The 26281-nt window shown below is 37.3% G+C and overlaps 1 protein-coding gene across 1 annotated transcript; it reads right to left on the bottom strand.

Moving 5' to 3' along the window:
- Positions 1–6039: 6039 nt before the first annotated feature.
- On the bottom strand, positions 6040–18773 carry LOC107595812 (NXPE family member 3-like). The gene is made up of 5 exons (XM_016286360.1): positions 18622–18773; positions 11185–11954; positions 10956–11023; positions 8974–9174; positions 6040–7177 (listed from the first exon to the last, which is right to left on the bottom strand). The coding sequence occupies exons 1-5, from the start codon at positions 18712–18714 to the stop codon at positions 6612–6614; spliced, it is 1698 nt and encodes a 565-aa protein (XP_016141846.1). The 5' UTR covers positions 18715–18773; the 3' UTR covers positions 6040–6611.
- Positions 18774–26281: the final 7508 nt, after the last annotated feature.

The following is a 26281-nucleotide window of genomic DNA, read 5'->3' as shown; positions in this document are numbered from 1 at the left end:
ACTTGATTTACCCTCATAATTCTTACCATTGAGTGAATTTCTTCACGCAGCCTCACATCATACTGTTAACACAATGTGTCCAAATAAATTCTAAGGTCTCTTTCACTATATGGATTTCTTAGGAAATACTTATTAAACATCTGTAATACATTTTTTGTTTGTTTTAATTTTTACACATCCATAACATTAAATTATTTTAGTCAAAACCCATACTTTACAACATACTAAACTGTACTGTAATACTGGAAATTTTTGATTAACATCAAAATAAAGTAATCTTACAATAAAATTTACTAAAATTGTCTTGCCCTTATAATCAGGTATACTGTTAAATGTTCATGTGCATTCATCTGCCTAGTTATTCACCTTTATCCTGCATTATAAATAAATTGCATACTTTAACGTTACTTATTATTTGAAACAGTTAAGGTGTATCATACTACCATATTACTCATACAATTTCTACTATGTTTATTCTGCACATAGTAAGGATTTTTTTGTAACAGAATGTGCAGTGTATAACCCGAGCACATGTATCCCACAATGCAGTGCACAGAACCTGACCTATTTCCAGTGAGACATTGAAGCTTATCAGTGGTGATTTTTAACACCTCATTATTTTTGACCAGTGTTGGGGAAAGTTACTTTTAAAAGTAATGCATTACAATATTGCGTTACTCCATAAAAAAAGTAACTAACTAACTCACGTTACTTAGTTACTTTTTATGGAAAGTAATGCGTTACGTTACTTTTGCATTACTTTTCAAATCTGGACAGGACTTGCTTGTTTGTTTTTAAAATAAAAATTTCTATTTTTGGCAAATATAAAAGTCTTTTCACACCAAAAGTGAAATGAATAAGCCTCAGGCTGAAGGGAAAGTAAATTTACGTCCGTACAGTAGAATGCAGAAGACGACATTTCAAAACACGTCAGCAATAAAAAAAGACACACGAATGTTTGTCTAGAGTGATTTTTGCTTATTAGTACGGTTGAACTGGATCATCGAAGGTCAGAAGCAAAGATATTGGTTAATAGAATGGGATTAAATACATAAAGTATATTTGTGTTGTTTAACATTTAATTATTGCAGGTTCGAGTCATATTCTGAGTTGCATTATTTTTATTCATTTTGAGGAATACTGAATCTGTTTTTTTTTTTTTGAGTGAGATGAATTAATGCATATTAATATTTATTTTAGATCTACAGTAACATCTGATTTCTCTCAACATGGGGACAGGAGAGCTGTCAATCAATAAATTGGAAAAAAAAGTAACTTGCGTTACTTATTTGAAAAAGTAACTCAGATATTCTCTTGTAAATTATAAAAGTAATGCGTTACTTTACTAGTTACTTGAAAAAAGTAATCTGATTACGTAACTCACGTTACTTGTAATGCGTTTACCCCCAACACTGTTTTTGACTGCTTATTGGACAACTGTTTTTTATAATAATTTTCTACATGACAACTAAACATCACACTTAAATTATGTATGAGTAGTAACATAGTAATGTTTGAAATTTTACTGTTGTAGTCTACTTGATGTTTCAAATATTATTTATTATCTAAAAATAGTATATACTAAGCAGTGTACTACTTTCCTTCTTAGCCTGTGTTTTTGTGACAGTTCACTGCTGGCCCCATGTGGTGCTACAAGAAACTGCATTCAGTAGAATGAGAATAGAAATACAGTTGGTGTGATCTACATAGAAAAGCTTTCTGGGAACCATTTTGGCCCTGGAAGATGCTTCATCCACATGGTAAAACAATGCCTCGCCTACAGGTTGTTTACACATTTAACATTGGTTAGAAAAATGATTGACTATATTTCTCATTAGTTTGAATGCCTATGGTCACCATAAATAATAAGCAGCCCCCTGCAAGACTGTAATAAAATAATTATACATTACACATTATGTAAACAAGAGACTGTGATGTCTGGATTGGCACCAAGTCTGAAGGTCTCATGTGGAGATGTAGTTTGAGTGAGAACCATAATGACTAATTATGTGAATGCAGTGTCCAAACTTAACAAAACATGGAACACATGCATAACAACAAGATAGTCTGAAGAAACATGATGCTCATGACATGTTGATCTGATCTTTTCAGTAAAGTTATGCAAGTAAAAAAACTGAAACCTCATATCCATCCTTGCGAGTCCCTTGGCACACAAAGCCAAATCATCCCTTCACCCAGCTTGTGGCTTATTTTATAACACCTGCGAATGTCACCTATTAAAAGATAAACAATTGTCGTTAGTATGAAGTAGAGTTTTATATATTTTATAATTTATAATAATATTATTTATTATTCTTACCTTTTTCCAAATTGTCCTGCTCTAAAAAAATCAGTAAAAAAGTTTTGGGTTTTGTTTGTTATTTTGACTTTTGCCCCTTTTTTTATTTTTTTATTAATCTTTCATTATGAATTTTTATTATTTTAATATGATATTGTATCCATGTGTTCAGGAATACTCCGTTTTTATTTATAAACGCATTTACGTATATTAAAAAAAAATCTTATACCTTCTACAATAATTTGATGTTTGATGTCATCATTTTCTTGTCTGACTGAAACTTATTGCATCAAAAAAAAAATTTAATTCCGTGTTTATTTATACAATATTGTTGGTTGCTACGTACTGCTGTATGCTCTTTCTCTGTCTCTCCATGTGTTACTGCTGCTCAGAGGAAGGTGATCACTCGCACCTGCCATTCGTTACTGTAGAGGCTGCTAGCTCAAAAGCTGTTCAACATGCTTTGTAGTCTCAGATATTCTCTTGTAAATTAAAAAGTAATGCGTTACTTTACTAGTTACTTGAAAAAAGTAATCTGATTACGTAACTCACGTTACTTGTAATGCGTTACCCCCAACACTGTTTTTGACTCCTTATCGGACAACTGTTTTTTATAATAATTTTCTACATGACAACTAAACATCACACTTAAATTATGTATGAGTAGTAACATAGTACTGTTTGAAATTTTACTGTTGTAGTCTACTTGATGTTTCAAATATGATTTATTATCTAAAAATAGTATATACTAAGCAGTGTACTACTTTCCTTCTTAGCCTGTGTTTTTGTGACAGTTCACTGCTGGCCCCATGTGGTGCTACAAGAAACTGCATTCAGTAGAATGAGAATAGAAATACAGTTGGTGTGATCTACATAGAAAAGCTTTCTGGGAACCATTTTGGCCCTGGAAGATGCTTCATCCACATGGTAAAACAATGCCTCGCCTACAGGTTGTTTACACATTTAACATTGGTTAGAAAAATGATTGACTATATTTCTCATTAGTTTGAATGCCTATGGTCACCATAAATAATAAGCAGCCCCCTGCAAGACTGTAATAAAATAATTATACATTACACATTATGTAAACAAGAGACTGTGATGTCTGGATTGGCACCAAGTCTGAAGGTCTCATGTGGAGATGTAGTTTGAGTGAGAACCATAATGACTAATTATGTGAATGCAGTGTCCAAACTTAACAAAACATGGAACACATGCATAACAACAAGATAGTCTGAAGAAACATGATGCTCATGACATGTTGATCTGATCTTTTCAGTAAAGTTATGCAAGTAAAAAAACTGAAACCTCATATCCATCCTTGCGAGTCCCTTGCCACACAAAGCCAAATCATCCCTTCACCCAGCTTGTGGCTTATTTTATAACACCTGCGAATGTCACCTATTAAAAGATAAACAATTGTCGTTAGTATGAAGTAGAGTTTTATATATTTTATAATTTATAATAATATTATTTATTATTCTTACCTTTTTCCAAATTGTCCTGCTCTAAAAAAATCAGTAAAAAAGTTTTGGGTTTTGTTTGTTATTTTGACTTTTGCCCCTTTTTTTATTTTTTTATTAATCTTTCATTATGAATTTTTATTATTTTAATATGATATTGTATCCATGTGTTCTTTACACATTTAACATTGGTTAGAAAAATGATTGACTATATTTCTCGTTAGTTTGAATGCCTATGGTCACCATAAATAATAAGCAGCCCCCTACAAGACTGTAATAAAATAATTATACATTACACATTATGTAAACAAGAGACTGTGATGTCTGGATTGGCACCAAGTCTGAAGGTCTCATGTGGAGATGTAGGCTGATATATTTTTTGAGTGAGAACCATAATGACTAATTATGTGAATGCAGTGTCCAAACTTAACAAAACATGGAACACATGCATAACAACAAGATAGTCTGAAGAAACATGACGAATTTCTGATGCTCATGACATGTTGATCTGATCTTTTCAGTAAAGTTATGCAAGTAAAAAAACTGAAACCTCATATCCATCCTTGCGAGTCCCTTGGCACACAAAGCCAAATCATCCCTTCACCCAGCTTGTGGCTTATTTTATAACACCTGCGAATGTCACCTATTAAAAGATAAACAATTGTCGTTAGTATGAAGTAGAGTTTTATATATTTTATAATTTATAATAATATTATTTATTATTCTTACCTTTTTCCAAATTGTCCTGCTCTAAAAAAATCAGTAAAAAAGTTTTGGGTTTTGTTTGTTATTTTGACTTTTGCCCCTTTTTTTATTTTTTTATTAATCTTTCATTATGAATTTTTATTATTTTAATATGATATTGTATCCATGTGTTCAGGAATACTCCGTTTTTATTTATAAACGCATTTACGTATATTAAAAAAAAATCTTATACCTTCTACAATAATTTGATGTTTGATGTCATCATTTTCTTGTCTGACTGAAACTTATTGCATCAAAAAAAAAATTTAATTCCGTGTTTATTTATACAATATTGTTGGTTGCTACGTACTGCTGTATGCTCTTTCTCTGTCTCTCCATGTGTTACTGCTGCTCAGAGGAAGGTGATCACTCGCACCTGCCATTCGTTACTGTAGAGGCTGCTAGCTCAAAAGCTGTTCAACATGCTTTGTAGTCTAGATAGTCTACCTCTCGCCTGCCTTGTGTTGCTCTTGTAGTTGTGAGAGATTGATACTGTGTAAAACTTACTCGGGTTATGCCTTGTTGTATCCTTCCGAAAGGTAATTAGCGTTGTTGTTGCGCTACATGTCTCTCTGTGTTGGAAGCCGTAGGGAGGTGGGTGCTATTTTATTTGTGAATCTTTTTCTCATGTTTTTGCTTAGTTGGGGAGTTAGCATACATTTCTGTTGTTAATTTTCTTTTGGTTTGTCAGTTTAGACAGTTTTACTCCTTAACTAGTTAGAGGGTCCTTTTGTTTGTTTTGGCCTTTCCCCCTCCTGAAGTTTTTTTTTTGCTTCCTATTTTACTTTGTCATTTGGAAATTTTGGAAATAAAGTACTTGATTTTGGAACTTAACGTGTCTGTTGTGCTGGACAGGGGACTGGTACTCACTCACCCCAACCAAATTTATGTTTACTTTTCTCTGTTACCCCCTTACCCTAGACCCTTACATCTGGGATGTAACTAAATTATTTACCAATCTGCAGTGTCCGAGATCTTACAAAAGATGTTTAGACAAAAGCACAATGGATGCTTAAGGGTTCATTTATTTTGGTGAGTCATGAACACTGGACAGATAAAGAATTTTAGGAACTTCCTTTGCCACTGCGCACAAATAAAATAAACAAATAAATGCTATAGAAACCCTTGTACAGAGACCCAATTTTACAGCTGTAAATCACATAAAAATGAAATGGAACAAATTAATTCAAAAACAGGTAGTGTTAAGGCACATGAACTGATCGTAAACAACTCTTCCAAAAAAATCCGAATAACCATTTTTGGAGTGTAAATTTTTACATTGCATTTGGATACATAAAATAGAACAGACAGTATAACCACTGTATACATTTTCAGATCTTCCAGAGGTAATTGCAGAACGGGTTTAGTAATAGTTAATAGTTTATCCAAAAAAGAAAATCCTGTAATCATTAACTCACCCTCATGTCATTCCTACCCTGTATGACTGAATTTCTCCTGTGGAACACATAAGTAGATTATTTAAAAATGTCTCTGCAGAATAAAGTCAGTCATACAGGTTTGGAACAAAGTGAGGGTGAGTAAATGGTGTCAGGATTTTCATTTTTGGGTGAACTAGCCCTATTCAAATCCCTGACTGGAGTACAAGCAATTAAGTTTGATTAGTTTTTGCCTGTTGACCACGTTAATATGCTGAATTGATTGGAGAATAATTTTATAACTAACAAAACCTCATCCACTTGTTGCCGCTGAGCTTCAAAAAAAGCACCTTACTGAAATAATTTAAGATAAAGGGGTCTGCCAGAGTCCAATGTAAAATCAATAGTAAGTGCTCTATCATTATAAATGTTTTATAGGGGAATTATCTATTCTCTTTAGGAAAATGTTAAACTTGTTTTAGCTAAAAAAAAAATTAAAAACTCAGTATATTGAAGGTATAAAGGGCTACATTAACTGTTTGCTGTTTTATGGTGCTTTTTCATTTTAATATTGCCAGCAAAATCATTATAAACCTTTGCAAGCCCAAACAGATAGCAAATAATAGCTGAAAATATAGCAAAAAAGCTGATCCAAAGGCAAAGGTATGGATGATTAACGTCAAGTCTCACCAGTTCCTCAAGATTGCCCACAAATACTGCTTGAGATGTTTAGCCACGTCTTTTCTTTCTCCTCACTGGGCAGATGTGCGAAAGAATTAAGTTAACCATGTTTGATATAATGTCAGGTAGAGGGTGTAGCTGATGAGGGTGATGGTGGGCGAGTGTCATCTCCCAGGCGTCCACCAGGTGGACATTCAGACCCTTAAACATGGCTCGGAGCACTGCATCAAGCTGTTGGGAGAACCAGTCGCTGTTGAACAAGCTGGACTCTGGGTCCAGTTTCTGGAGGTTGGCTGTGCGGATCAGCACCAAAGTCGCCGGTTCTCGGTTCAGCAGTCGAATCACTGCCATGCGGATGTGGCGCAGGCGCCGCATGTACACTTGTACTGGGAAAGTGCTGAAATGCGACCAGATGCTAATCACAACCACCGTGTCCGAGCCCCCTCGTAAGCCATCCAGCTCATTTGAGATATAGTGCATCTCAGCCGAGGACACAGACATGAAGCGGATCGGTGGCCCATGGCAACGGTATCTCAACAGTATGTTGTGGTTGCTGTCCCCTGCCATGTACGGGCCAACATTCTTCGGGCTATGAAAGTTGAATTCCTTTAACTCTATAATATTGTAAGATAAAACAGAGGGTGAGATGTAGATGAAAATCAGGAAAAGACATTAGATATATACCCACTCAGGAATAAAGTGTTTAAAATAGTTATTTGGCATGAAGATATATGGAAAAACTCACCCTAGACTACAAATATCTCTACTTCACACACACACACACACACACACACACAAAATTACACTACAAACATGGTTAACTTCATTCTCAAACATGGTTATTTATTTTATTAATAAATGTAAAGCGCTTTGAGTGCCTAGAAAAGCGCTATATAAGATATAATGAATTATGAATTACTTCAGCAGTCTCAGGCCACATTCACATTTAACTTTTTATGAAACCTATTCAATATGACTATACTATAATAAATATTTTTTATAAAACAGTTAAATAATAATAATAATAATTATATTTTCATTTTAATCAAATATAAAAAAATAAAGAATGCATTAATTTCATTGATGCACACACATCACTCGCATGCACACACACACACACAGAGAGAGATAAGAGATCGTACTGCGCACACAGAGAAACATTGAGGAGCACAGAAACTTGTTGCCAAAGCTGCACTGCGACTTTTATTAATAAAATAGCTTAAATACTGGATCGCTACCTTATATTCATCAGCAACAAGGAGGTAAAATAGCTGTTTTAAATAAAACTCACAGCTTCATTGTTTGTAGAGAGAGACGTGCAGACGCAAGTAATTCACACATGCAACTATCACCTCTCTCTCTCTTGATAATTAAAGTAAATGTTATAATTCATTCAAATAAATGTGATCCTACCGCACTATTTCATCTCTGTATCTGATTCGAAGTGGGCAGAATGCTAGAGCTAACGAGCAGTAAATGACAAAAATAACCACCATTTTTACCCTTACGGTCAAATATTGTGCTGCAAACATCATGAGTTATAACTTGACAATTCTGGCAAATGCCCATGGTATAAGCGGGATAATGCATGGCTAGCTGTGCATTAAAATTATTTCAATGCACTCCGCAGAGTGTGTCGGGTGCGTCTTTGCTTCCACGTCTTGCATTAAAATGGTTTAATGCACAGCTAGCCAAGCATTATCCCTTACATAATACTATAGTGAAAATACTATTGTACTGTATAATAAAAAAGCGGTATTAATAATAATTATTTTATTTTACAGAACAACAGTAAAATTACATTACTAACATTCATGTCTGTCTTAATTTCTTTGCATACAAACATTTTAAAAACACAGGGAGGTTATAAAGCAGATTTATAAGGGATTCTGATTACAAATTCAGGAAGATGGCTATTGTAAGTTGCATTTTTACATACATTACATACATTATAAGCAACTCAAATTCACAGCACCTGAGATTGTGTGGAGCATCATTTAGTACGAGATGCTCTGAGGCACTGAAAAACACTGAATCATGTGCTCATGTGTGAAAGAACACAATGCTGTGCTTTAAGCACTGAAGCTGGGAGCGCTTGTTTTGCTATTTTGACAACTCAAAAGGCCTGAATTGTCTGTCATTCCCCATCACTCCTCACAAAAATTACCAAATCTACACAGATAACCTGTTTTTTTTTCTTCTAAAACATAGATTTTTTTTCTGCTGCAAGATGCTGAAGTTTGCATCCCTGACAACCAATCAGAAAAGCTTTCCACACGTGAATTTTTTCATGCTATGCTTTTTTGACATTGAGTTGGCAGAAAACTTTTGGAGATGTGGTCAAAGCCAACAAAAAACGACTGAAAATCAATACAGCACCTTTAAAAAGAGTTCCAAAAATATTACTGACCTGGAACATGGCCAATGAGATACTCGTACCACTGTCGCACAGTGGAGTCTCCATACATGTACACCATTTTCCCTTGAAGACACTGCGTTATGACTGAAGAGCCATTAAACTGACGCATGACGACACCACTCAACGGCCTCCATGATCCCTGGTAGTAGTACCCCGAAGAAGTGAATTCAAGGTGCATCCCTTTGGTTTGTACTGGAAAGAAAGAGGAAAGAAAAGAAAAGAAAAAATTGTTGTTGTTTAATTCCAAACTAGACAGCTCACCATTTTAGAAGAAAAAATGCTAATGAGAACTTAGAACTTAAACCTGTTAATACTGTTCTTATATATTTAAAATGATACACCTTTCAAAAGTTTCGGGTCAGTAAGATTTTACAATAAAACATAACACTTTTATTCAGCATTAAATTAAATTGAATAACAATAACGAGTAAACGCATTTAAATTGTTACAAAAGGATATCATGGTTTCCACAAAAATATTAAGCAGCACAACTGTTTTCAACACTGATAATAATAAGAAATGTTTCTTGAACACCAAATTCAGCTTTGCCATTACAAGATTAAATTACATTTAAAAATATACTAAAATAGTTTAGTTATAATTAAATTCCCATCTGATCCGGATACAGTTGTGCTCATAAGTTTACATACCCCTTTTTACATGCAAAATGTTAATAATTTTAACAAAATACAAGAGATCATGAAAATTGTATGTTATTTTTTATTCAGTACTGTCTGAATAAGCTATTAAACATAACAGATGTTTATATATACTCCACATACAAAATAATAATTGAATTTAAAAAAAAAGACCCCGTTCAAAAGTGAAACTTAAAGGGGCCATGAACTGAGAAATCAAATTTCTTTTGATCTTTTGACAAATAAGTCAATGTACTATAAAAACATCCTGTAAGTTTTAAAACTCAAAACTTTCTCATTAGTTTAAAAAACGCTTTTATTGAAACCAAGCTCAGAAAATGACTCGTTTTGGAATGTGCCACTTTATGACGAAATAGTGTGGCTAAACACTGCCTCCGCAGGAGATGATCACTGCCTCTTTAGCCCCGCCCACTGATACGCGCTTGTAGTAGGAAATACTAGAGAGATGCAAACACAGGATTACTCCATCAACAGAACCATAAAGATGACATTACAAGATTATAAGACACTGTGTAGTGTAAGTTGTGAAACAGTCTTTGAATTGCCTTCCTTGTGATCCTTACATATCTAGATCGGACACGAGCGCTGCTGCAGAGGCTCAAAAACAGGATAGAAAATAGCCTATTACTTCTAAATTATGATGTTTTTTTAAATGTAAAATCACACTAACAAGTGAACCACAGAGAACATTATAAAATAAAAAATAAAAAATGTAGTTCATGACTGTGTCGTTTCCTGGATGATCCACAACTGTTTTATGATAGTTGTTCATGATTACCTCATTGGCCCTTAGCAGTTCAACTGCCTGCTGTTCTTCAGAAAAATCTTTTGTGTTGCCTTCTTGAGCATCAGTAAATGTGTTCACCTTTTGGAATAGTTGTGCATGAGTCCCTCAATTGTCCTCAGCGTGAAAAGATACATAATAGTCATTGTCTCTATTAATTGTCATCCTCATAAATAATTTTCAATTAATAGCTAATTTATTTTGTATCATGTGGACAGCCACAGTTGTTGTATTAATGTTATGCTGATGGTACCTTGGGAGGTCAATCGCAGACTATAACAATTTATTATAATATAATTTATTGCAAAGCAAAACCCCCAATATACAGACAAAGACAACTGTTTATGAATCAACAATAATACAATTTGTATGTTTTATTGCCAGAGTGGTCTTGACTGAACTGTGTTTTTGATCAAATAAAAGCAGCTTAGGTGAGCCCAAGAAATTTCCTTCAAAAACTTTTAAAAAATCTTACCGACCCCAAACTTTTGAATGGCAGTGTAAATATAATATAACATGTACCACAGTACCTTTAGCAGGTTGAACAGTCACATTGTCCACCCCTGCAGAATGTATTGGAATTTTGATATTTACTCCACTAGAAAAAAAATTTAATTAAATGTCATTCAAGAAGTAGAAAAGAGATGTATGTTCATCATTAAAAATGTATAATGTATCTGCATTCTATGCACAGTAGATGTTGGCATTGGCCAATAAATATAAACCGTATCTCTCAACCACTTTTAACTTCTCACTCACCTTTGGAAGAACTGTGACTCATAAACAGTGAGAAGGTTTTTCTTATACCCTCCTTTTGAGTGGTTAATCCGTGTATCACAGTCCAACATCTTGGGCTTATAACAGAACCAAGGTTCTCCGGTCTGGGGGTCTGTGTAGTTGCAAAGCGGCTGCTGTTTGTGCGGCAGACACATGTTACACAAAGTGGTCTCAGAAAGGTACCCCGAGTGGAAGAGGCTCTTGAAGAACACTCTGTCCGATTGTTCCTCTCTCAATCGCCTGAGGACCATCACAGCTTCGCTGGAGTGAATCATTGTCAGTTCCACCTGGGCAACACCTGCCCAAAGCAGTGGGAAAAATACAGTGTAGTTTCCTTTGTTGTGGTCGTGTACCTGGCCAGCCACACCTGCAGCCAGTTCTGGCGTGTGAAGTCGCGCAACTAGGAAGTCTCCTCCGTATTTTTTGGGCTGACTCAAAAAGTTGTGCATCTGTACCTTCACCACCAGCTGCCCACCCACCTGCAGATCTCCAGGGTCTTGGATTGTATAATAGCTCTGTGCAGGATCACTACTTTGACGCAATGGCAGTCTTAAGACCGATGGCTCTGGCCAGGCAATGGATTTGAGAAGATAGCTCTCCTCCCTGGCTTCATCTGCAGTGGGCTCCTGGCCGAGGTGGGCACAGAAGGAGTAGTTAAACTCCACCGGTAGAAAAAATTCAGAGGTCTTCAAGACTGATTGGATGCTGTTCTGAAGCTGATAGAAAGTAGATACTGTCTGACAGTTCCAGCTCTACAGAGAACAAAACACGGAAGATTTAAAGGGTTAGTTCACCCAAAAATGAAATTTCTGTCATTAATTACTCAGCCCCATGTTGTACCAAACCCGTAAGACCTTTGTTCATCTTCGGAACACAATTTAAGATATTTTTGATGAAATATAAGGGCTCTCTGACCCTCCCATAGACAGCAAGGTAACTACCACGTTCAAGGTCCAGAAAAGTACCAAGATGATCGACAAAGTAGTCCGTGTGACATCAGTGGTTCAACTGTAAAGTTACGAAGCTACGAGAATACTTTTTTGTGCAAAGAAAACAAAAATAACGACTTTATTCCATTTTTTCGTCTCTACTGCGTCACTTTGGATGCTCGTTCACACCAGTATCATGACGCAAGCGTGTGGAGGCGTGTGGCTGACCCAGATCCAGTGTGATGACAGAGACGAAAATGTGGAATAGTCGTTATTTTTGTTTTCTTTGCGATCATCTTGGTACTTTTCTGGACCTTGAACATGGTAGTTACCTTGCTGTCTATGGGAGGGTCAGAGAGCCCTCATATTTCATCAAAAATATCTTAAATTGTGTTAATTAATTCATTCATTCATTTTTGGGTGAACTAACCCTTTAATGTGAAATTTCATAACAGAGAAACATGAGAAGGTTTGCAGAGTTCAGAGGGCAAGATTAATCGGTGTTATTAAAATAACCTTCGAAAACAAGTGCATGATCATCATGAGATATTAAAATATTACATGCATTGGACAAAACATGCTTTTTACTCTTACTTTAAAAGTAACCTTATTCTTACAGTAAGAACCTCATTTGTTTCTTCATAAGCAAAACTGTAACATGGCAAAAAGTGAATGATCTAATTATAATTTACTGCTGTGTGCTAAATGTAATAATTAGAAAATCATCCTATATTTGCATCCACAAACAAACTAATTATGTTGCCTACAACCTGGTCTGTGACCACAAACCACTTAAAGGTAGGGTTGGGTATCGTTAGAAATTTTCCGGTTCCAGTTTTGCCTAACGATTCCAGTTCTGATTCCATTTAAATGAACTATTATTATTATTTTTTACTATTTTACCTTCATTGAATGTAGTGTTGGTGGAAGGTAGTAAGTAATGTTGAGTAATGCTAGTCCATCAATCACATGTGCTTCAAAGTTGATGTTTTTTACACTATCAATAACATTTTGCTTTTCAAGCAGGAATAAGCTGGTTGGCCAAATAGTCCCTTGAGGACTAAGACACTTGTTCATTTTCCCTAAATTAATGAAATATGAACTGTTATACTTATAACCATGTGTACACACTCCATAAAGCCCCTATTTTACAAATAATAATGCAGTCAGGAGATGGTGTGATGCAATGAGTGGTTTCCACATTTTTAAACATTTAAGATGCATGAAAATAAATATTTTCTATCACTTTGTTTATCACTCTTGAAATGACCTGTACACTAAATAATCTAACCCGCATACTTGCATAACAATAGCAGTCTATTTATTTAGTGGTCCAAGTTGAAGTCAGTATGTATATTAATGACAATATGGGACAAATATAATGCAATTTAGTGGCGGCAGGAGCTGCGCGCTGCCGGTAGGTGTACAGTGAGATAAACAACGTGCACAGTTATCAAAGACGCGAGTGCGAGTACACTCGTGGAAAACGATGTGTTCGGCAGTTAAAGACGCGGCGCGGCGCGTCTGTGGAGTGCGCGTCATGGGAAGCAATGTGCTCAGTAATTAAAGAGGCAGAGCGGCGTTTCTGTTATTTAGTTTTTGACATCCTTTACGTGAAACGCTGGCGCAAGGCTGCTCACAGCGCTTGGTCACGTGTCGCACCAGAATTGTTTTCGGAACCTTAGGAAACTTAGAAATAGCTCACGGTTCTGGTTCTTTTCAAAAAACGGTTCTCGGTCCCCAACCCTACTTAAAGGGTCCGATTATGCTCTTTTACAAAGTCTTGATTTTATTTGGGGGTGTACTAGAACAGGCTCTCATACTTGGTTGTTCGAAAAACACATTCTTTTTCACATATTTTACATTATTGTAACACCTCTCTCCTCAGTCTGGCATGAACGGCTCGAATAGTTTCCTGTATGAAATGAAGTATTTCGTGTTTCGCCTTCTGAAATACAAAATGTGTTGTGATTGGTTAGCTGGGACAGTGTGTGTTGTGATTGGCACCACTCGGCGCCCGGTCGGGAAATGTCATGCCCCTTACCATAGCCGCCTGCGAGCTTCAATGTAAATATTGCGTCAAAATCAAATCAATTTAAGCGCGATTTAAACCCAGGTGATTGTAACCACTCTAAGTTCGTCTGCCTTGGGAAAGCTAGCGTGTCTCCGACATAGTGATAAAATAACACTCGTTGCCTTCTCTAGTGCAGCTCAACCAGGTCTCGTCCCATTCGTCGGTATTTGTGATATCACAAATCCCGGAAAATATGCGTTGTAGTCCAAACGAGTCGTTCATTGGAGTTTTTGAAAAGGGATTTCTGTTAAATAAAATATCTTCTTTTGAAGTGGACTTTGAGCTTTGTAACTTTGCAGATCTTTTTTATGCTTAAACAGCAACATTACAGACTAACTAAAGTTGAAAAAGCATAATAGGACCCCTTTATCTGTAGTATTATCTTCCTCTTAGTAGTCAGCTACCATATAAATTAAAAGTAAGACTTGCACAAATAATGAAAATATGAACTATTTCCACATTGCAAATAAGATGGATTACCGATTTATTGTTCATGAACTAGAACAATACATCAGTGGATTATGGCCACGGCTGTACTTTATAACAATCCAAAACACAAGACGATACTTTTTTTTATTAGAAAATGTTTCCATTTAAGAGAAAAGCTCTGATTGGGGGATTTAAACACTTGTCATCTGGTAGGGTTGGGTATCGTTAGAAATTTTCCGGTTCCAGTTTTGCCTAACGATTCCAGTTCTGATTCCATTTAAATGAACTATTATTATTATTTTTTACTATTTTACCTTCATTGAATGTAGTGTTGGTGGAAGGTAGTAAGTAATGTTGAGTAATGCTAGTCCATCAATCACATGTGCTTCAAAGTTGATGTTTTTTACACTATCAATAACATTTTGCTTTTCAAGCAGGAATAAGCTGGTTGGCCAAATAGTCCCTTGAGGACTAAGACACTTGTTCATTTTCCCTAAATTAATGAAATATGAACTGTTATACTTATAACCATGTGTACACACTCCATAAAGCCCCTATTTTACAAATAATAATGCAGTCAGGAGATGGTGTGATGCAATGAGTGGTTTCCACATTTTTAAACATTTAAGATGCATGAAAATAAATATTTTCTATCACTTTGTTTATCACTCTTGAAATGACCTGTACACTAAATAATCTAACCCGCATACTTGCATAACAATAGCAGTCTATTTATTTAGTGGTCCAAGTTGAAGTCAGTATGTATATTAATGACAATATGGGACAAATATAATGCAATTTAGTGGCGGCAGGAGCTGCGCGCTGCCGGTAGGTGTACAGTGAGATAAACAACGTGCACAGTTATCAAAGACGCGAGTGCGAGTACACTCGTGGAAAACGATGTGTTCGGCAGTTAAAGACGCGGCGCGGCGCGTCTGTGGAGTGCGCGTCATGGGAAGCAATGTGCTCAGTAATTAAAGAGGCAGAGCGGCGTTTCTGTTATTTAGTTTTTGACATCCTTTACGTGAAACGCTGGCGCAAGGCTGCTCACAGCGCTTGGTCACGTGTCGCACCAGAATTGTTTTCGGAACCTTAGGAAACTTAGAAATAGCTCACGGTTCTGGTTCTTTTCAAAAAACGGTTCTCGGTCCCCAACCCTACTTAAAGGGTCCGATTATGCTCTTTTACAAAGTCTTGATTTTATTTGGGGGTGTACTAGAACAGGCTCTCATACTTGGTTGTTCGAAAAACACATTCTTTTTCACATATTTTACATTATTGTAACACCTCTCTCCTCAGTCTGGCATGAACGGCTCGAATAGTTCCTGTATCAAATGAAGTATTTCGTATTTCGCCTTCTGAAATACGAAATGTGTTGTGATTGGTTAGCTGGGACAGTGTGTGTTGTGATTGGCACCACTCGGCGCCCGGTCGGGAAATGTCATGCCCCTTACCATAGCCGCCTGCGAGCTTCAATGTAAATATTACGTCAAAATCAAATCAATTTAAGCGCGATTTAAACCCAGGTGATTGTAACCACTCTAAGTTCGTCTGCCTTGGGAAAGCTAGCGTGTCTCCGACATAGTGATAAAATAACACTCGTTGCCTTCTCTAGTGCAGCTCAACCAGGTCTCGTCCCATTCGTCGGTATTTGTGATATCACAAATCCCGGAAAATATGCGTTGTAGTCCAAACGAGTCGTTCATTGGAGTTTTTGAAAAGGGATTTCTGTTAAATAAAATATCTTCTTTTGAAGTGGACTTTGAGCTTTGTAACTTTGCAGATCTTTTTTATGCTTAAACAGCAACATTACAGACTAACTAAAGTTGAAAAAGCATAATAGGACCCCTTTATCTGTAGTATTATCTTCCTCTTAGTAGTCAGCTACCATATAAATTAAAAGTAAGACTTGCACAAATAATGAAAATATGAACTATTTCCACATTGCAAATAAGATGGATTACCGATTTATTGTTCATGAACTAGAACAATACATCAGTGGATTATGGCCACGGCTGTACTTTATAACAATCCAAAACACAAGACGATACTTTTTTTTATTAGAAAATGTTTCCATTTAAGAGAAAAGCTCTGATTGGGGGATTTAAACACTTGTCATCTGGCAACCGCAACCATGAAAGCTTGTGTAGACTTGCTACCATTGCAAGATAGCGCAAAATGTAAAATGAAAATGAAACGTTTTTCAGTATAAATAACCAGCGGGCTTGATGATTTTGCTTAATAAATTGAGAAAGCAGAAATTGTAATCAAAGACGGTTCCCTCCTATTACTTAAAGGGGTCATATGATGCTGCTAAAATGCTGCTAAAAACATTATTTTGTGTATTTGGTGTAATGAAATGTGTTTATGCGGTTTAAAGTAAAAAAAAACATTATTTTCCACATACTGTGCATTATTGTTTCTCCTCTATGCCCCGTCTTATTGAAACGCGTCCATTTTTACAAAGCTCATCGGTCTGAAAAAGCGAGGTGTGCTGTGATTGGCCAGCTATCCAGTGCGTTGTGATTGGCCGAATACCTCAAGCGTGAGACGGAAATGTTACGCCCCTTACCATACTGTTGATGCCGTGTCCCGGCCGGAGCGACGAGACAAAAACATTAAAACCTATTACAAACGAGGCATTTGTTGCATCCAGTGGGAAAATAATTACTGATTATAATGACTTATACAGTCTTTTTACGCGTTGCGTTGCATTGCATCGCGCCGCGTAAACATAAAACCCTGTCTGCATTTGTGATCAGAGAAATGACAAACAACAAGTGCTACTCTACACTGCCCAAAACTCGCGTTTGATTCATCAGTGGCAAATCCTTTAAATGAAAACGTACTTACGTGAGTCAGAACTGCCGGCATTTTAGTCTAACGTTACTCTCCCAGGATCAGTAAACAGTCCTCCATAAAATGTGCTGCACACATCTGGATATTTGGGTTAAACTGTTCTGGAACAGTGTTGTAAATACAACTTAACCACTGATTTGTAGTCGTGTCCCCTTTTGGAAGACCAGACAAAGTAGTTTCACTTTCACTACGAAAAACACAGCGGCTTAGCGTGAGCCCTGGCTCAGTGTGAGCTGAGGCCGGGCTAGAGTGAGCTGAGGCCGGACTAGAGTGAGCAGAGGCGGCGGGGTTGAGAACGGAGCGGCCGGCGGATCCGACGAAGGAGCGGCAAGCACATGTGACGACCCCGGGCTTCGTCCACGGTGAAAGCCGATCCGGCGATCCACAGCCCTAAGTTGATGTATTCCCTCAGCGACCAGCACGGATCAGCTCTAGGCATGACGAAGCGGATATCGTTCTCTTTTGGAAGACCAAACAAAGAAGTTTCGCTTTCACAACGAAGCACACAGCATCTTCAGGACATGGCGGCAGCGGCAACAACAATACTACAGCGAGAATAAAAATTACGCCTTCTTTCTTTGCATGAACATTTGGGCAGCGTTATGCAAATCCTCCCACATAGTGAGGTAGGTATGTGGGGGCGTGTTAGAACGAGCCGTTTTAGGTAGGTGTGGCTGACTCTGAACTTTTATAAAGAATATTTCTTTGGATTTGAGACTTTAGTCTTTGCAACTTTACAGATCTTCTTTATGCACTAAGAGCTTGTAACACTTCAAAGAGAAAGGAAAAATTGAAATCGCATCATATGACCCCTTTAAGAATGGCCTAATCTGTAAAGTCATTGTGTCACTGCAGCTGCCATTAGAAGCTCCAGTTCCCATAGAAACCTGAGACTCGCGCTTATGACTGTACCTGCACATTGGCTGGACTAAAATTTCAGATTTTGTTGCTGATTTGAAATATGTAATTTAATTGTGAGTTCGGCAAGCAGTTTTTGAGATTTCAGGATTCCCCCATTCATTTAGATAGGACATGGTCTTGGATGTTCGAAATAGCTGCCCGGAGGCGTTGCAAATATGGCCGCCGAGTGAACAATCTTTCCTTGAAAGGGACTTTGCTTTTACTCACTTCCAATGAGGTGATATTCCACAGCAGGAATAAGAGTCCTGACAGAGCCAGAAGAGTGAAGAATGGGACATATTTGGGAAGGTATTTCTCCATGGTTTTCTTTCTCTGTCATCCTCCTGCCCAGCACTACAGCAGATCATGGCTGGCCATTATTGCATGCTAATCAAATAGATCAGACCAAAATAGCATGTAAACAGCAGTATCCAAATACATTTACGATTAACTGCATAATCACCATTACATACAAACATCAAGTTGCTCTCTTAGAAAACTAAAAAGTCATGTTTGCATAGCCATAATATATAAAATATATATAATATAAATCAGTGGCGTTCCCTCCATATAAACTGCGAATGCTCCACATACCCAGGCCATTTGAGAGAATAAGTTCATGGGATAATTCATATGAACATGATTATAAGTTGATCCCTTGTCATTTGAAATGTAACGTAAAGCTTAAAGTGTTAGGAATAAGTACGTAAAATAATTTTTTTGCCAAACGGCAGTCGTTTTCTGTAAATCTACGTCAGTTGCGGTTGCTTTGCGTATGCTCGTGTCGCTTACAGTTGAAGTCCTTCTCTGATTTTATTATTGTTTGCAAGGTTGCAACATTACTTTGCAATATTTTAAATACTTTTGGGTATTTTGCATGGTCTGTTATTGGACTAGTGTCACCCGGGTGGTAGTTTAGGAATGTGCGCAACGACTAATTTGACTGTCGTTTAAACGAAAGTTTTGTATCCGACTAGTTGACTAGTCTAAAAGCAAGAAACCCCCAAAAGATGGTAAGAAAAATACCCCTGTGAGTCAGAACTGCCGGCATTGTAGTCTAACGTTACTCTCCCAGGATCAGTAAACAGTCCTCCATAAAATGTGCTGCACACATCTGGATATTTGGGTTAAACTGTTCTGGAACAGTGTTGTAAATACAACTTAACCACTGATTTGTAGTCGTGTCCTCTTTTGGAAGACCAAACAAAGTAGTTTCGCTTTCACAACGAAAAACACAGCGGCCTAGCGTAAGCCCCGGCTTAGCGTGAGCTGAGGCCGGGCTAGAGTGAGCAGAGGTGGTGGGGTTGAGAACAGCGCAGCCGGCGGATCCGACGAAGGAGCGGCAAGCACATGTGACGACCCCGGGCTTCGTCCACGGTGAAAGCCGATCCGGCGATCCACAGCCCTAAGTTGATGTATTCCCTCAGCGACCAGCACGGATCAGCTCTAGGCATGACGAAGCGGATATCGTTCTCTTTTGGAAGACCAAACAAAGAAGTTTCGCTTTCACAACGAAGCACACAGCATCTTCAGGACATGGCGGCAGCGGCAACAACAATACTACAGCGAGAATAAAAATTACGCCTTCTTTCTTTGCATGAACATTTGGGCAGCGTTATGCAAATCCTCCCACATAGTGAGGTAGGTATGTGGGGGCGTGTTAGAACGAGCCGTTTTAGGTAGGTGTGGCTGACTCTGAACTTTTATAAAGAATATTTCTTTGGATTTGAGACTTTAGTCTTTGCAACTTTACAGATCTTCTTTATGCACTAAGAGCTTGTAACACTTCAAAGAGAAAGGAAAAATTGAAATCGCATCATATGACCCCTTTAAGAATGGCCTAATCTGTAAAGTCATTGTGTCACTGCAGCTGCCATTAGAAGCTCCAGTTCCCATAGAAACCTGAGACTCGCGCTTATGACTGTACCTGCACATTGGCTGGACTAAAATTTCAGATTTTGTTGCTGATTTGAAATATGTAATTTAATTGTGAGTTCGGCAAGCAGTTTTTGAGATTTCAGGATTCCCCCATTCATTTAGATAGGACATGGTCTTGGATGTTCGAAATAGCTGCCCGGAGGCGTTGCAAATATGGCCGCCGAGTGAACAATCTTTCCTTGAAAGGGACTTTGCTTTTACTCACTTCCAATGAGGTGATATTCCACAGCAGGAATAAGAGTCCTGACAGAGCCAGAAGAGTGAAGAATGGGACATATTTGGGAAGGTATTTCTCCATGGTTTTCTTTCTCTGTCATCCTCCTGCCCAGCACTACAGCAGATCATGGCTGGCCATTATTGCATGCTAATCAAATAGATCAGACCAAAATAGCATGTAAACAGCAGTATCCAAATACATTTACGATTAACTGCATAATCACCATTACATACAAACATCAAGTTGCTCTCTTAGAAAACTAAAAAGTCATGTTTGCATAGCCATAATATATAAAATATATATAATATAAATCAGTGGCGTTCCCTCCATATAAACTGCGAATGCTCCACATACCCAGGCCATTTGAGAGAATAAGTTCATGGGATAATTCATATGAACATGATTATAAGTTGATCCCTTGTCATTTGAAATGTAACGTAAAGCTTAAAGTGTTAGGAATAAGTACGTAAAATAATTTTTTTGCCAAACGGCAGTCGTTTTCTGTAAATCTACGTCAGTTGCGGTTGCTTTGCGTATGCTCGTGTCGCTTACAGTTGAAGTCCTTCTCTGATTTTATTATTGTTTGCAAGGTTGCAACATTACTTTGCAATATTTTAAATACTTTTGGGTATTTTGCATGGTCTGTTATTGGACTAGTGTCACCCGGGTGGTAGTTTAGGAATGTGCGCAACGACTAATTTGACTGTCGTTTAAACGAAAGTTTTGTATCCGACTAGTTGACTAGTCTAAAAGCAAGAAACCCCCAAAAGATGGTAAGAAAAATACCCCTCTGTGCGTGCGTGTAGCATAGCCTATATAATAGCCTATATTTGAAATACTTAATCTATGAATCACACTGTCAAATCCCTCAATGAATTCCGCTTGCCGCACACTTGCCTCGCGTTATCATCATTTAATTTTAGGTGGTCGTTAAAAAGAAAAAAGAAGAGCATACACTCAACTTGGGTCAAAGCATAGCTTATTTATTCAAATCAGCTGGGGAAATGCAGAACAATGGAAAATCAATCAATAGCCTGACAGAATTCTTAATGTTCATATAACGTTAGTCAACATATTAAAACAAAAGTCAAGAACAATAGTAAGGTTTATCGAGAAATAGCATTAAAACGGCTTTTAAAAACAGAGAGACAAAGGGATGAACTAATCAGTTCTCTTTCCGGCTCAGACTGCATTGGTTAAACTTAAGGGGCTGTCATGTGATGTACGAATGACTCGAAAACCCCGAAGACTCGAGAGATGAACTAATCAATTCTCTTTCCGGCTCAGACTGCATTGGTTAAACTTAAGGGGCTGTCATGTGATGTACGAATGACTCGAAAAACCCGAAGACTCAAAACAGGTGAACTACTTGACTAATTCCAGTACAGAACCTATAGGATGTTGCGCATGCGCAACTGAATGAATCACGAATGTGAGGTCCGTGGTAAAAATTTAGTTTCCACCCAGATAAACTTTTAAAAATAATGTATTATTTTTCAAACGTTTTATTTTAACTTGTTATTTAAAATGTTTTAAATGCAATGTTAAAATGATGGTAATGTGAATGATAAAATCCAGTTTTGGTTTTTCTTTTTTTTTCTGTCGTGTAATCGACTATTGTTTTCGGTGTCGACTAGTAGGAGCTGTACCTTTTAGTCGACTAGTCCCGCACATCCCTAGTTTTAACTCCTATTCACGGGGAATAAAAAAATAATTTAGCAGATGCAGAGAGATATATAGACTGGAGGAATCCCCACCCTCTGATTACATATCATAACATAACTACGTGTAAACCTTATTTGGCGGTTTTTACTTGTAAAACCAGCTATATTTTTCTTGCATTCGAATAACAATGAATAAACCTGAAATGACAGAAGAAGGATTGGAGATGAATTTCATTTACAAATAAGATAGGAAATGTGCATACTTTTAAATCGACACCTGCCACGATGTTTATTTGTCATCTGTGATCCCTTTTGAGTGTCCTAAAAGCCGATTGGGGGGGGGGGTCTTATCACTCAGCATACCTGGTTTAAAAACTCACCGCTCGCCACTGACATATGGCCATATTTCATATCATATGTAATATTCAAAGTAATGTGAAGTGGTCACACACTAAGTAGGTTACAATCCAGTAGCACAATTTGAGAGAGTTGAAAAATTGCTCATGACAAATTTGTTCAGGTGAATTGCTCCCAAAGTAACATGCAATAGCCTACAGTATAAATTACAACACACTTGTGCACTGTTAAAACACAGTGAGCTAATAAACTGTTTTTTTTAAGGTATGTAGGATTCTCCTTGCACCCTAAAAGAAACACCAATTGGATTATGGCTGGAACAACACCCTATTTACCTTCAATGACTTTATTAAAAAATACAAATAAACTCATGATCCAAGGCCGCAACCATGTCTTGAACATTGGGGGAATCAACAGCGCGAACACACCTCGACTAAGTTACCCCGCGACTTTTTAAAATTATAATATAGCCTATAATTTATCTGCAACGAGGTGTTTTTGAAGTAACTAAACTCACAGATTCATTGTTTGTAGAGAGAAACTTACAGATGCAGGTAATTCAGACACAACTTTCATCTCAACTTCTCTCTCTCAAAATCGCCATTTGAGTTGTTTGCGTCATGGGATATAGCTGTAAGTCAATTAAAATTTCTACGTAAAACAGTTGACTAATATTAAATTATTTGCATTTTGCAAATTTCCATCTTACCTCGCTCTCTTTCAACGTTAAACTGACGCTCACGCTGTCGCTGGCTGGAATTCGCGCTCTGCTTCTGTCAGAGCCGTTTAGAGCAGTGTTGCCAGATTGGAAATGTCCAAGTGTCGTACCAGAAGCTCAAAATTATCGTATTTGGAAGAAAATTATCGTACATGAGTCAAACGTACAGAATACTGCTATTTATCTAAACCAACAACTTTTTGACACGACCTGCAAATTACCACAATAGATAAAAAAAACTAGATAAATAACTCCACCTGTGAGTCTCTGTCATCGGAAGCCTGCGTGTTGCCAGATGTTGAGGGGGTTCTTGCCGTCATGGACCGCAAGATAGTGCTCGTTGGCTTAAAAGCAGACTCTGAGGTGTGCACGAGCGCATTTATAGTGCGTGTAAAGAGCCGATTTCGTGCATGACTGAGTATAGGAACCCTATGATTTCAACTAGCCTACCATCATTTGAAGAGTCACAAAATTCTGAAATTATCGTACACTATGGGAGTTTTTTAATTATTGATCGTACATCGTACAGAGGTCAAAATTATCGTACAAATATGATAATTACCGTACGTCTGGCAACACTGGTTTAGAAACAGTTGCGAAATGCTTTGATCTCGCCGCCACGCGGTCACGTGGTTCATGGAGCTCTCAATGGTTCCAAACAACTCCGCACTGTCAATATATTTCAATGGGTATAATCGGGATTCGAGACAGACAGCAGTTTTACTGTATTTGCTGCAATTTCTAGTAATTATGAAGACATAATGTGCATCGATTGTGCATTGATAACTACGCTGACTACGCTTTAAAATAGCATTTTATTCTGGGGAGTGATAAAGAGACAAGATTATTATGTTCTCATACTCCTTGGCAGTCAAATGTGACCGAACACCTTACGTTTCACTTTTAGTCGATTAAATAATTGTACTATATTTTAATTCAGTTCAATTTAGTTAGAGCGCATTTATAGTGCGTGTAAAGAGCCGATTTCGTGCATGACTGAGTATAGGAACCCTATGATTTCAACTAGCCTACCATCATTTGAAGAGTCACAAAATTCTGAAATTATCGTACACTATGGGAGTTTTTTAATTATTGATCGTACATCGTACAGAGGTCAAAATTATCGTACAAATATGATAATTACCGTACGTCTGGCAACACTGGTTTAGAAACAGTTGCGAAATGCTTTGATCTCGCCGCCACGCGGTCACGTGGTTCATGGAGCTCTCAATGGTTCCAAACAACTCCGCACTGTCAATATATTTCAATGGGTATAATCGGGATTCGAGACAGACAGCAGTTTTACTGTATTTGCTGCAATTTCTAGTAAGTATGAAGACATAATGTGCATCGATTGTGCATTGATAACTACGCTGACTACGCTTTAAAATAGCATTTTATTCTGGGGAGTGATAAAGAGACAAGATTATTATGTTCTCATACTCCATGGCAGTCAAATGTGACCGATCACCTTACGTTTCACTTTTAGTCGATTAAATAATTGTACTATATTTTAATTCAGTTCAATTTAGTTCATATTTTGAGAAGATTTTTGGTACTAAATAATATGTACAGTGCAATAATTATGACTAATGAATGACCATTCAAAATATAACATTTTCTAATTATTTGTATTACAATTAGTGTGATATTTAGGGTTAAAATAGAGAAAACGTTTTTGAATTCCAATGCAAAGAGGCAAATTAGACGCATTTGGCGGCATATATATTCATATACCTCTAGTCTATTTTTTTAGGTTTTGCATTTAATGTTATTTACACATTATCAAACACCAAGTATGCTATAGTTTTTTTATGTTAAATTTATATTGGTTAATTACATACCAGTGTTATTTTATGATATTCACATAAGCATACAACACAAGTGAATATTAATGAAGGCAAGCAACGCGCTTCATAAAATACCACTACTGGCCAGATTTCCGAGAGGTCAACTAAAGGCTGATTTATACTTCTGCTTCGGACATACGCCGTATGCCTCTACGCCGTATGCTGAGCTGTGCGTCGGTTTTCATTTACACTTTTGCGTCGCTGTCCGCGTCGACGTGCTGTACACATGTAAACCGCTAGTCTGCAGCATAGGTCTGCAGTGTCCACGGCCATCAGTGTTGCCAGACGTATGATAATTATCGTATTTGTACGATCATTTTGACCTCTGTACGATGTACGATCAATAATGAAAAAAATCCCATAATGTACGATAATTTCATAATTTTATGACAATTCAAATGATAGTAGTTGTAGTCATAAGGCTTCTATATTCATACCTACAGTCTATGATTCATACACGAAATCTGCTCATTACAGACACTCTAAATGAGCTCATGCACACCTTAGAGTGTGTTAAGAATGCATGAGGGTGCCCTGCTTTAAAGCCAACGAACACTGTTGCGGTCCATGACGGCAAGAACCCCCTCAACATCTGGCAACACGCATGCTTCCGATGACAGAGACTCACAGGTGGAGTTAAAAGCTAAAGTCCGTCAACACTGGACACGACAAAGCGAGTGTTAAAAATCATTTTAATACGTCATAAATAGAACGAGGCATCAGTTTACTGTCGGGGATGTGTCGTGTCGCATCCAGTGCAAGCAGTCACTGATTATAATGGTTTCTATAGTATTTTGTCGCACTGCTCGCGTCCAATGTAAACACGGTACGCCTAGTTATCTATTGTGGTAATTTGCAGGTCGTGTCAAAAAGTTGTTGGTTTAGATAAATAGCTGTATTTTGTACGTTTGACTCGTGTACGATAATTTTCATCCAAATACGATAATTTTGAGCTTCTGGTACGACACTTGGACATTTCCAATCTGGCAACACTGACGGCCATGTTGCTTGTGTAACCCGCAGTACCACGGCAAAAGCCGAAGAAGAAGCAGCTTGTCGGAGAAGCATCAGCCGTGACGGGGGCAAATAAATATCAAAGAACTATGCATTTTTTTTACGATTTACAGAAGACAAGACAGCCACT

The sequence above is a fragment of the Sinocyclocheilus grahami genome, unplaced genomic scaffold (assembly GCF_001515645.1).
Source record: "Sinocyclocheilus grahami isolate Dianchi unplaced genomic scaffold, SAMN03320097.WGS_v1.1 scaffold209.1, whole genome shotgun sequence".
Taxonomy (NCBI): Eukaryota; Metazoa; Chordata; class Actinopteri; order Cypriniformes; family Cyprinidae; genus Sinocyclocheilus; species Sinocyclocheilus grahami.
Note: the sequence above shows the minus strand (reverse complement) of the source record. Positions and strands in the feature narration are given on the sequence as shown.